This window comes from Oncorhynchus keta, chromosome 28 (assembly GCF_023373465.1).
Source record: "Oncorhynchus keta strain PuntledgeMale-10-30-2019 chromosome 28, Oket_V2, whole genome shotgun sequence".
Taxonomy (NCBI): domain Eukaryota; kingdom Metazoa; phylum Chordata; class Actinopteri; order Salmoniformes; family Salmonidae; genus Oncorhynchus; species Oncorhynchus keta.
In genome coordinates this window covers 58,378,947-58,392,495 of record NC_068448.1, presented here as the reverse complement: position 1 = coordinate 58,392,495, position 13,549 = coordinate 58,378,947, and the positions used below count along the sequence as shown (strand labels likewise).

General features: G+C 43.2%; 1 protein-coding gene across 1 annotated transcript in view; it reads left to right on the top strand.

Moving 5' to 3' along the window:
• cubn (cubilin (intrinsic factor-cobalamin receptor)) overlaps positions 1-13,549 on the top strand; it is a 52,301-nt gene that overhangs the window by 10,128 nt on the left and 28,624 nt on the right. Inside the window, exons 19-27 of the mRNA XM_052483322.1 lie at positions 2,511-2,676; positions 2,908-3,133; positions 3,376-3,506; positions 4,016-4,205; positions 4,490-4,650; positions 4,822-5,003; positions 5,193-5,349; positions 6,341-6,528; positions 11,473-11,632. Coding sequence (XP_052339282.1) covers positions 2,511-2,676; positions 2,908-3,133; positions 3,376-3,506; positions 4,016-4,205; positions 4,490-4,650; positions 4,822-5,003; positions 5,193-5,349; positions 6,341-6,528; positions 11,473-11,632 — 1,561 coding nt within the window. The remainder of the gene's footprint in view (positions 1-2,510; positions 2,677-2,907; positions 3,134-3,375; positions 3,507-4,015; positions 4,206-4,489; positions 4,651-4,821; positions 5,004-5,192; positions 5,350-6,340; positions 6,529-11,472; positions 11,633-13,549) is intronic.

Genomic DNA, 13,549 nt, shown 5'->3' with positions numbered 1-13,549 from the left:
TTGGACACCTACTCATTCCAGGGTTTTTCTTTATTTTTACTATGTTCTACATTGTAGAATAATAGTGAGGACATTAAAACTATGAAATAACACATATGAAATCATGTAGAAATTCCCCCCAGAAATGTCCAGGAACTTGCAGGTGCCTTGGTGGAAGAGTGGGGTAACATCTCACATCAAGAACTGGCAAATCTGGTGCAGTCCATGAGAAGGAGATGCACTGCAGTACAAAGTTTAGCTGGTGGCCACACCAGATACTGACTGTTACTTTTGATTTTGACCCCACCTTTGTTCAGGGACACATTATTCAATTTCTGTTAGTCACATGTCTGTGGAACTTGTTCAGTTTATGTCTGTTGTTCGATCTTATGTTCAGACAAATATTTACGTTAAGTTTGCTGAAAGTGAATGCAGTTGACAGTGAGAGGACGTTTCTTTTTTTGCTGAGTTTGTTTACATTGCCAAAGCAAATGAAATAGATAATTAACAAAAGTGAAATAAACCATAAAAAAATAGCAATAAACATTACTCACAAAAGTTCCAAAGGAATAGAGACATTAAAAAAATTATGGCTATATACGTTGTGCAAATAGTTAAAGTACAAAAGGGAAAATAAATAAACATAAATGAGGGAAAGGGGGATCCCTCGTCAGTTGTACAACTGAATGCATTCAACTGAAATGTGTCTTCCGCATTTAACCCAAACCCTGTCGTATTATCAATGGTGTTTGTTCTTCACTGGTTGCCCTTTTCTTGTGGAAACAGGTCACAAATCGTGGGTTTGTGTAATCTGAGGGAAATATGTGTCTCTAATATGGTCATACAGTTGGCCGGAGGTTAGGAAGTGCAGCTCAGTTTCCACCTCATTTTGTGGGCAGTTTGCACATAGCCTGTCTTCTTTTGACAGCCAGGTCTGCCTTCAGTCGCCTTTCTCTATAGCAAGGTTATGCTTACTGAGTATGTACATAGTAAATATTTCCTTAATTTTGGGTCAGTCACGGTGGTCAGGTATTCTGCCACTGTAGGGCCAAATAGCATTCTAGTTTGCTCAGGTCTTTTTTTGTAAATTCTTTCCAACGTGTCAAGTAATTATCTTTTTGTTTTCTCATGATTTGGTTGGGTCTAATTGTGTTGTTGTCCTGGGGCTCTGTGGGGTTAGTTTGTGTTTGTGAACAGAGCCCCAGGACCAGCTTGCTTAGGGGGCTCTTCTCCAGGTTCATCTCTCTGTAGGTGATGGCTTTGTTATGGAAGGGTTGAGAATCACTTCTTTTTAGGTGGTTGTAGAATTTAACGGCTCTGTATTTTCTGTATTTTGATAATTAGTGGGTATCGGCCTAATTCTCCTCTGCATGCGTTATTTGGTGTTTTAAATTGTACACGCAGGATATTTTTTCAGAATTCTGCATGCAGTCTCAATTTGGTGTTTGTCCCATTTTGTAAATGGTTGATTTGTGAGAGGACCCCAGACCTCACAACCATAAAGGGAAATGGGTTCCATTACTGATTCAGGTATTTTTTGCCGGATCCTAATTGGTATGTCAAATGTTATGTTCCTTTTGATGGCATAGAAGGCCCTTCTTGCCTTGTCTCTTAGATCCTTCACAGCTTTGTGGATGTTACTTGTGGCGCCAATGTTTAGGATGAGATATGTATAGTTTTTGTGTGCTCTAGGGCAACGGTGTCTAGATGGAATTTGTTTTTTTGTGGTCCTGGCAACTGGACCTTTTTTGGAACACCATTATTTTTGTCTTACTGAGATTTACTGTCAGGGCCCAGGTCTGACAGAATCTGTGCAGAAGATCTAGGTGCTGCTGTAGACCCTCCTTGGTTGGGGACAGAAGCACCTGATAATCAGCAAACAGCAGACATTTTACTTCAAATTCTAGTAGGGTGTGGCAGGGTGCTGCAGACTGTTGTAGTACCCTTGTACTAGTCAGTATATATGCTGAAGAGAGTGGGGCTTAAGCTGCATCCCTGTCTCACCCTAAGGCCCTGTGGAAAGAAATGTGTGTGTTGTTTTTCCAGTTTTAACTGCACACTTGTTGTTTGTGTACTTGTATTTTATAATGTTTAATCCCCAACACCACTTTCCATCAATTTGTATAGCAGACCCTCATGCAAAATGTTCTTTCTTTATTTCTTCCTCTCTCTCGCGCGCTTTCTTTCTCTCTCGCTCACTCTTTCTTTCTCTCTCTTTCTCTCTCCTTTCTTTCTTTCTTTCTTTCTTTCTTTCTTTCTTTCCTTCTATTTCTCTCTCTCTCTCGCTCTCTCTTCTTTCTCTCTCTCGCTTTCTTTCTCTCTCTCTCGCTCTTTCTTTCTATCTTTCACTCCTTTCTCTCTCTTTCCCTCTCCTTTCTTTCTTTCTTTCTTTCTTTCTTTCTTTCTTTCTACTTCTCTCTCTCTCGCTCTCTCTCCCTCTCTCTCTCTCCCTCGCTCTCTCGCCCTCTTTTTCTTTCGCTCTTTCTTACTCGCTCTCTTTCTTTCGCTCTTTCTCTCCTTATCTCCCCCAGGTAAGGGACGGCTCCACGGTGAGCTCTCCTCTGATTGGTACATACTGTGGCAACACCATGCCAGCCATGCTCCAGTCCACCCAAAGGTCCATGTACATCCGCTTCAAGACTGACTCGTCTGTCTCCAACCATGGCTTCACCGCAGCCTATGACTCTGCTATGGAGGGTAAGCCCTTGGCACTCATGAGATATGTAGTTTATTCTGCCTTAACTTAAAGCTCAAGTATCTAGTAGTGTGTATGTGTTGTCAGTGAGTGGTATCTGTGAGCCTATGTGTCCTGGGACAAATCCTTTGTCTCTGTATAATATTTAAAAAATATATGAATTGTGTTGACTATGAATGAGGTGTGAAAAGAATAGTAATTTTGAACCTGTTTCCCTGTTTGATACAACCCAGGTTGTGGCGCTACTCTTAATGCCCCATCGGGCTCCCTCACCAGCCCTGGCCATCCCAACAACTACCCCCATGGAGCCAACTGCACCTGGTACATCTCTGTCGCCCCAGGCAACCTCATCCGCCTGTCCTTCACCTCCTTCAACATGGAGTACCACATCAGCTGTAACTATGACTACGTGGAGGTGTATGACAATGGCACCGTGGCGACTGGGACCAAGCTTGGCAGGTAGAGTCCAGTATACGCAAACAAACCCATGTCAAGGTGTTAAGAACCCGTGGCAATATGGTGATTACCATAAATCATGTTAATGTGTGTGAACCTTGGCATGATTCAAAGTCAATATGCACTCTAGAAGTGATTCACTCTCGTGATAATTTGCTCCCAACTCCACATCAACTCAAACTTCAGTTAACTTCTGTTGATTGTTTGGGAAGGAATAACCCTTTTTTCCCCCTATCTCTTTCCAGGTACTGCGGTCGGTCCGTCCCTCCCTCTCTGACCAGCACAGACAACCTGATGACTGTCCTCTTTGTCTCCGACGTCAGCCTAGCAACCGAAGGCTTCTCTGCCAACTATGTCTCCATCGATGCCACCACCGGTACGGTTACCCTCGGCAACAAGAAACATTACGGTTACCCTTGGCAACTGTTTTTTCCATTTACAACCCCCCCCTCCCAACAACACATTCATTCACAGAATAAGTCACATAAAATCTGTGATATATGAGGGTTAGGAAGAAGAAATCACCGCCACTACGAGTACTGTTACCCTCAACAACATCAAGAATTCAAATTAACAGAAAAATAGAAAATAACTTGTCACATAAAATAGATGCGATACCAGGGTTAGAGGGGGTTCAAACCTTTATAACAAAATAAAGAAAACATACAGAAAAGATGGCAGTAGTAAAGTAGAAGATTATATCTGAGTTTGACCAATGCTTTGCCTCTTGCTTGAATGGTACTGTAATTTACTGCACACAACATTACCCCTTTATGGTGTTGGTGTTATGGTGTTGAGGTCTGGTACTGCAAGACTAACCTTATGTTAACCCCATCTCTTTCCCCTCATATTCACTAAATCCTATTCCTCTCATGTCTTCCCCAGACTGTAGTGAGACTTTCACCTCCCCTACAGGAGAACTCAGCTCTCCTAACTTTCCCAGTAACTACCCCAACAACCGCCAGTGTATCTATAAGATCATCGTTGGGGTCAACATGCAGATCATGCTCAACTTCACTGACTTTAATATGGAGGGCTCACCACCCAACTGTGCTTTCGACTATGTAGAGATCAGGTGAGCACCCAGTCATAACGGGCCTGATCTTATTCAGCTGTTACAGAAGGATGTTTGTCAGTTGTATGATTCAATTTCACTTGAGCATTCATTTTGGTGTAGTTAGCAGCTAGCCAGGCAAGAGAACCCATGCCAAAGTGAGTGACTGTGAAACCAATGTACAATAATGTGATTGGAATCAAATGAGAACTATGTCAGCAAGCGTGACGAGACGAAAGCTGTTAATATAGCCAGCAACTTAAATGCCACTATTTGTATCTCCCACGGTTTTCTCTGTCCCACAGAGATGGCGGTTATGAAACCTCTCCTCTGATTGGCAAGTTCTGCTCCAACCAGAGGCCTCCAATGATGGTGTCCCATAGCAACCGCCTGTGGCTCATGTTCCGTTCTGACTCCTCTGTCACCCTCCCTGGCTTCAGGGCACACTGGGACGGCACGCAGACAGGTGGGTGTGTGGGAGAAATGTCTATTTCATTAGCATCATCTTCAACAGGTATTGTGATACATACCCTAAAATGTACTATACTTGAACTACTCCGAATCTTAACTCCACCCCTCTGTTTGTACCTCTCTCCTCCTATTCCTCTCCTTTTGTTCATGCCCTTTCCCAACCTAGGTTGTGGAGGTACTCTGACCACCAGTTCGGGAGGGTTCTCCTCTCCTAACTACCCCCTACCCTACCACACTAACGCTGAGTGCTACTGGCTGATCAAGGCCGGCGCTGGGAGCCTGATCACTCTCAGCTTTGGTGACTTCGATCTGGAGTCCAGCACCAGCTGTACATATGACTACCTGGCCGTGAGTACAGAGCACTGTTCAAGGTTATCACACCCACATAACAGTCAGTCAGTACAAACTGAAATTGAACAGGAGAGACAACATGTGTTTATGACGTTGCTGAAAGAAAAGCATATCCCTTGCCCCTTTCGATATCTAACATAATGTCTGTCTGCCTGCCTGCCCATCCGTCCGCCCGTCTGTCCGTAGGTGTACGATGGGAACAGCACTAATGCTCCACAGCTGGCCAACCTGTGTGGGTCTCAGTTGCCCGCCCCAATCAACTCAAGTAGGAGTGAGCTCTATGTGAAACTACGCACAGACAGTGTCGTCGCAGCTGGAGGCTTCGTGGCCATGTATACAACCAGTGAGCATCTATCTCTCTCAAACACACGCACACACACACACACACACACACACACACACACACACACACACACACACACACACACACACACACACACACACGCACACACGAGTCTAGCTTTACGCAAATATACCTCCCCAGTAGCCACTCCATGTAATTGATGTGTCAACGTGTCCTAATGGAGCTGTTGGGTGATTATAAGCCATCTGGCTTTCCAAAGACATTCAGCCATCTCTGTTTGCTGCTTGAGCTGGTACGCTCATGTTGATTTTGTTATCATTTTGTATGTTCCATTTTACTTTCTTGTTATCCAATTTTGTACATGTTTACTTTGACATAGTTACATTTGAATCTTGAGATACAGTAAAACTTACTACAGTTCATGCCGTACCATACCTAAGAGGCTTACAAGTGGTATCCCAGGGTGCCTTTTGTTTGGTTTCCATGGAAATGGGGTTAGGGAAAGCACTCTTGAGGTTTGTGAGGTGAGGAGACCGAGTTGCCAGAGGTACTCGCACTACAAAAGAATGTCAGAGTGGGGACTGGCTTTTGTTCGTATTGTCAGTGTTGTCAAATGGGCTTTCTGGAAGTCATGCTGAAAGAACAAGAGGTCACTCTTAGTGAAGTCTATCTTGTTTTGTTTCTGTCACAGCGCTTTCCAATTTGGCCCTGGACTCATGTTCTCATTCTGGCCCTGGAACACTAATTGTCACTTAGGTTTATACAGAGAGGTCAGCTCTGCTCTGAAGATTTACACACACTTTCAGTTTGACTCTCAGTTGAAAAGTACAACGTTTGCCTTTTTGTTGTCTCTCATGCTTAAGCTTGACATTTCTGTCCTAAAACACAATGTACATTTAATTCCTTTTAATATTGGAATATATTTTGGTAACAAGCAAATATATCCTTATATCACCATGAAATCTAGTAAATGGAATACTTCTAAATTCACTAAATACGTTACTATGAGCTCACTCTCTGTCTTCCGTAGACTGTCAAGGTGTGCTGATCGCCAACCAGGCGCGTGGGGCGATTGAGTCTCTGAACTACCCCAACACCTACCCCCACAACTCCCTGTGTAGCTGGACCATCCAGGCCTCCATGGGCAACACCATCAACTACACCTTCATGACCTTTGACCTGGAGCAGACCAGCGTCTGTAGTTTCGACTACGTCAAGGTGGGTGGCGCCCTTTGGGAAACAGTGCAAGATAATGTGATGCTAGTGCGGTTTAATGAACTCTAATCAGAGTACCATCATAACATTTGGAAACTGAATGGATCTAATGATAGAGGTTGAACCTGAGAAACTGTCCCTGTTGACCTGGCCTGAGCTTTCTGTTCTCCCGGATGACATCACTCCAGGAAAGGCATCGTCAGGTCAGGAGGTCAGAACCCCCTTCATGTGATTAGTGTTGCGTGTTATAGTAGTCATTGGTGATGGGTTGGCCTATTCAATTCTGGGAGGAAGTATCAGTTTCCTCTGCTGTGCTCTACTGACTCACCACATGGACAGTGAGTAGGAGACAGATGGACCGCTGACTCTGCTTATACTCTGGAGATAGTGTACACAGTGACTGGTTCTCACTACATGCATCAACACTTTTGACATTACCTGATAGGTGTGAGTTTTTGATGCAATTTTTAAAAATATATTTCTTAGTGAGAAGTTGGATTTCTGTACAATAGTTACTAGTGTCCTGGACTGAGCTGAAATAGAATGTGACTGAAACCTGCATGGGAAGTAGTTGATAGACAGTTTCCTGTGATCTGCACAAGTTCTCACAGGTTTTTTCTTCAGGGGTTCCTTTTAACATGATTTTCAAGGAAGACCCAATTTCTTAGAACATGCTACAAGGCGGACCTTTCATGGCTTACATAATACAAGTGAGTTCTATGGCTCTTCATCTAACTCACTCACTGGAAATAAATGTCTTTGTGGAAACAAAATAGTGCTGTTTTCAACTCGCCCCCTGGTCACCATGACAACCCCAGCACACATGGATGACATCATGGGCTCTTGTTGTTAAATAGACTCATTCTGTGCGGGTCTAGATTTCCTGGAGACTGGTAATTCACCTCCTCCTGCTGCCCCTCTATTTGGCTAGGCTGATCTCACCACTGTTTTTGTTGCCTCTACTCTATTCCACAGACCTGCAACTTTATGGTGCCAGTCTGAGTATTTTACTCAGAACACTGTATGGCACAAATGACACCCCTATGGACCCTGGTCGAAATGAATGCCAAACATTTAATAATTTTCAGTGTACAGAACAGAAATGTCTCGTGAAGATTGTCATGACATTGTACTCTCAAATAATGTTGATTGTAACTGAGGGAACGATAACCTTGTTGCAAATCACCAAATAACACATTACACAATCGTAATTCAACTCTGTAGTTATATTGGTCTGCGTTGTTCTTTAGTCCTCACAGTATATCCACAGGCTTATGGTAATCTTTCTGTTTGTTTACTTTTGGATGTAATGAATCTGAGATGTCAAGCTTTGTATTACATGAAAGGTCATATTCTTCATCCTCGTCATTACCTGGTCTAACATCCGACCTCTAACCCCCGTAGAATGAATGGCCTGGTTAGTGCAGATGAGGTAGAGGAAGTTAACATCAATAACACAGAGGTCTTAACAGGGAATGATTCATCTATCCAGCTTTAATTTCACCTCTTCAATCTTAGGCCTCTAAATCCATTCACTGACATGTAGACATACAGTGGGATCCATAATTATTGGCACCATTGATAAAGATGAGCAAAAAATACTACATCAAATAAATAATACACATACTGAGCTATATTGTATGCTATTAACATTTGGACAATTATAATATGTTATACAAATACAGATGGTCAGTGAAATAGATTTGATTGAACAAGTAATACAAATTAAACTGTCTAAAAAAGATGGGTACATTTTTAACACCCGTTTTCAATACTCTAGCACCTTACCCTTGCGAGGATAATGACAATGAGCCCTTTTATTTAAAAAAAATATGAGCTTGGAGAACACATTGGGAGGGATCTTAGACCATTCCTCCATAATGAATCTTTCCAGATCCTTGATATCCTTTGTCTGCGCTTATGGACTGCCTGCTTCAATTCAAACCACAAGTCCGGAGTGTGTGATAGCTATTGGCTCGTTTCACCTCAAAAAGCACAAGAAAGAGGATGTCTGACAAGTAGTATGGAGCTGCGGTACAGAGTATTGTTTCTTCATCCTATGTAATGTATTCTCAGTGAATTTGGTGAGTTTTTAGGCGCATAGGAGTCATAGGACACATCTCCTTCGCATAGAGTTAATCAGGCTGTTGATTGTGACCTGTGGAATGTTGTCCCACTCTTCAATGGCTGTGCGAAGTTGATGGATATTGGCGGGAACTGGAACATGCTGTCGCACACATCGATCCAATCTTTTTCACAACGTTGACATCAACAAATCGCTCATCCACACGTCACCATACATGTGGTCTGCAGTTGTGAGGCCTGTCAGACGTACTGCCAAATTCTCTAAAATGACATTGGAGGCGGCTTATGGCTGAGAAATTAACATTCAAATCTCTGGCAACAGCTTTGGTGAACATTTCTGCAGTCAGTGTGCCAGTTGCCACGCTCCCTCAACTGTCTCAGTTCTTCTTGTCAAGTTGGTTGTTGATCATTGCTAGACAAACATTTTCAATTCTTGCCATAGATTTAAGTCAAACTGTAACTAGGCCACTCAGGAACATTCAATGTCGTCTTGGTAAGAAACTCCAGTGTATGTTTGGCCTTGTGTTTTAGGTTATTGTCCTGTTGAAAGGTGAATTTGACTCCCAGTATCTGTTGGAAGGCAGGCTGACCCAGGTTTTCCTCTAGAATTTTGCCTCTTCTTAACTCTATTCCGTTTATTTTAATCCTGAAAAACTCCTTCGTCCTTGCCGATGACAAGCATACCCATAACATGATGCAGCCACCACCATGCTTGAAAATATGAAGAGTGGTACACGGTGATGTATTGTGTTGGATTTGCCCCAAACATAATGCTTTGTATTCAGGACATAAAGTGCATTTCTTTGCCACATGTTCTTCTGTAGTGTTTTTATTGTAAACACATTGCATGTTTTGGAATATTTTATTCTGTACTGGTTTCCTTATTTTCTCTCTGTCATTAGTATTGGGGAATAACTACAAGTTTGTTGATCCATCCTCAGTTTTCTCCTACCACAACCATTAAACTCTGTAACTGTTTTAAAGTTACCATTGGCCTCATGGTGAAATCCCAGAGTGGTTTCCTTCCTCTCTGGCAACTGAGTTAGGAAGGACACCTGTATCTTTGTAGTGACTGGGTGTATTGATACACCATCCAAAGTGTAATGAATAATTCACCATGCTCAAAGGGATAATCAGTGTCTGCTTTTACCCATCTACCAATAGGTGCCCTTTGCGAGGTGTAGGAAAACCTCCCTGGTCTTTGTGGTTGAATCTGTGTTTGAAATGTATTGTTCGACTGAGAGACCTTACAAATAACTGTATGTTCGAGTTATAGAGATGAGGTAGTCATTTAAAAAGAATGTTAAACACGTATTATTATACTCTATTATACACTATTACACGACTGCGTGGCCAGGTACGACTCCAACACCATCATTAAGTTTGCAAATGACACAACAGTGGTAGGCCTGATCACCGACAACGACGAGACAGCCTATAGGGAGGAGGTCAGAGACCTGGCCGGGTGGTGCCAGAATAACAACCTATCCCTCAACATAACCAAGACTAAGGAGATGATTGTGGACTACAGGAAAAGGAGGACCGAGCACAACCCAATTCTCATCGACAGGGCTGTAGTGGAGCAGGTTGAGAGCTTCAAGTTCCTTGGTGTCCACATCACCAACAAACTAGAATGGTCCAAACACACCAAGACAGTTGTAAAGAGGGCACGACAAAGCCTATTCCCCTTCAGGAAACTAAAAGATTTGGCATGGGTCCTCAGATCCTCAAAAGGTTCTACAGCTGCAACATTGAGAGCATCCTGACTGGTTGTATCACTGCCTGGTACGGCAACTGCTCGGCCTCTGACCTCAAGGCACTTGAGAGGGTGGTGCGTATGGCCCAGTACATCATTACTACCTCAATTAGCCCGACGGCGCCCCCACACATTGGCTACCCGGACTATCTGCATTGTGTCCCGACACCCACCACCCGCCAACCCCTCTTTTACGCTACTGCTACTCTCTGTTTATCATATATGCATTGTCACTTTAACCATATCTACATGTACATACTACCTCAATCAGCCCGACTAACCAGGGCCTGTATATAGCCTCGCTACTGTATATCGCCTCGCTACTGTATATCGCCTCGCTACTGTATATAGCCTCGCTACTGTATATAGCCTCGCTATTGTTATTATTCACTGTCTTTTTACTGTTGTTGTTTATTTCCTTACTTATCTATTGTTCACTTAATACCTTTTTTTGTTACTTAAAAATTGCACTGTATTTGGTACATGTGACAAATATTGCACACAGAGTGAGTCCATGCAACTTATTATGTGACTTGTTAAGAACTTTTTTTTACTGCGTAACTTATTTAGGCTTGTAATAACAATGGTGTTGAATATTTTGCTTTTCATTTTTTATTAATAATTCCACTGACACAAAATCTCTATTTAATCCATTTTAAATTCAGGCTGTAACACAACAAAATGTGGAGAAATTCAAGGAGTGTGAATACTTTCTGAAGGCACTGCCCTTCTTAGATTAGACCCCCCCCCTCCCCCAGTTTCCACCTCCCTTTCAGGCCTCAGAATATGTCAGGATTCATTAATCTCATCTCCTCTCTCCTCCCCTCTCTCTGTTCTGGTCTGTTACATAAGAATACACCATGCCAAGACAATGGAGCTTATTCTTGCATTGTCACCACATCACCACTATACTAATACAGTATGTTTACAATAGGAAGCCATATTTCAGGTTATTAGTACATATGTTTGAATTCATCTACATTTCCTGTAGCTCTGAAGTCCCGTGAAGCCAAATATGTGTATGCTTGTATTTGTAGCTTTATTCTAATATATATTCAGTTTTCTCAGAATAGCTAGTTCCTAACCTGTCTTGATATTTTCCCCAGCTGTACAATGGTCCCAATGATCAAGCCCCTCTGATTGGCTCGTACTGTGGGAGCACGCCCCCTCCGGCTAACACCACCACTAGCTCCTCCCTTCATATGGTGTTCAGCACTGACTCCTCAATTGCCATGACGGGCTTCCAGATGCTCTGGTACCAGAACGGTGAGACCACAAACACAACCACAACTAACTCTTGTACCACAACACAATCACAATACGACTATAAGTAATAGAACCATAACAACCTTACACAACAAACTGTCTATGTCCAAAATGGCACCCTATTCCCTTCATAGTGGAGTACTTTTGACCAGCAAAACCCGCCCATCTGGCACTCCAGGTAAGCTAGAGCAAATATGTCAAATAGTATTTAAAACCAGGTCTGACTGTTAGTATGAGTATCACATTTTACTAGCTAGATCGGAGAGGGACCACAAATACCACGCCCCCCCCCCTTCCTCTTACTGCTGTGTTCCATTATGATGTCATCTATTCCTACTCTTCACTTCTTTCCCAAACAACTCTGGGAACTCCCCCTGCCCACACTCCCACATAGGGAAGGGCCTGGCCCAAACACCCAATGTTACTGGACGATTCATTGTAAATAGGCCTAAAGTACAGCCAAAGTGTTCTGTGTTGAATTATTTAGTATAAGACTGAATGGAGGGAATTGGCAAGAGAAATTGTCAAATGTGACTACTTGTGGTAGAATATGCATTTGTCATAAAATACACTCCTAATTTAAAGTAATCCCATGTTTCAGGGATATTCAATGATTTACAACACAGAGCTAGTCTGTGGAGCTAGTCTGTGGAGCTAGTCTGGGGAGCTAGTCTGGAGCTAGTCTGGGGAGCTCGTCTGGGGAGCTCGTCTGTGGAGCTAGTCTGGGGAGCTAGTCTGTGGAGCTAGTCTGGGGAGCTAGTCTGTGGAGCTAGTCTGTGGAGCTAGTCTGTGGAGCTAGTCTGTGGAGCTAGTCTGGGAGCTAGTCTGGGGAGCTAGTCTGGGGAGCTAGTCTGGAGCTAGTCTGGGGAGCTCGTCTGGGGAGCTCGTCTGGGGAGCTCGTCTGTGGAGCTCGTCTGTGGAGCTAGTCTGGGGAGCTCGTCTGTGGAGCTAGTCTGTGGAGCTAGTCTGTGGAGCTCGTCTGTGGAGCTAGTCTGTGGAGCTAGTCTGGGGAGCTCGTCTGTGGAGCTAGTCTGTGGAGCTAGTCTGTGGAGCTAGTCTGTGGAGCTAGTCTGTGGAGCTAGTCTGTGGAGCTAGTCTGGGGAGCTAGTCTGGGGAGCTAGTCTGGGGAGCTAGTCTGGGGAGCTAGTCCAAAGGAAAAGTTAGATCAAGACTACCTGGAAAGCTGTAAGAAGCTTATGGAAGATAAGAGATGCCACAAAGTTTAGAGGCCAGCATTCCTGTTGATTTTTCATCAAGTATTACACTCCAATTTGGTTAATATTGAAGAAGTTGTAATTAGCTCGAAGTCGTTTACAGATTGTTTGTGCTCTTCATTGCACAATTACGGACATTTGCATTCCCATTTGCAACACATGCAGTGTACACACAGTATCATTTTTACAAATTGTTCACTAGCCATTCGGTCCCCTGCTTTTATTTATATTCCACAACACTGAGATTTACTGAGTGAATAGCAGGATGCCATTGATGTTGCTGAAATGATCTTGATCGTCATAGACCTATCTGGATTCCCATAGACGAACATAGATCTCATTCCCTTCCTCCAACTGCACAGTGATCCCATTCGATACACTAGCCCAGTCGCCAGCGCTGTTTCCCTTAGAAGTTACAAGTAATTGACCATTTATCATCAGCGACGTAAAATATTGGCCTGCATTGTAGTTATGATATTATGTGAAGTGATAGAGATTAATGTAGACAAGTTGTGCAATAGACCATAATGCAGTTGTCTTCATTATTCACGATGTAAATAGGACCTGTATTTGGGCTATAAGCGTCTTGCTGTAGATCTTGCTGTAGATCAGGGTGGTGTCCGACGTACCCGACACCTCGTCCAGCTAAGAATGCCGCCTTTGGTTTGGCCAGGGTACCTGCAGAGTGTTTGAGCTTGAGTGA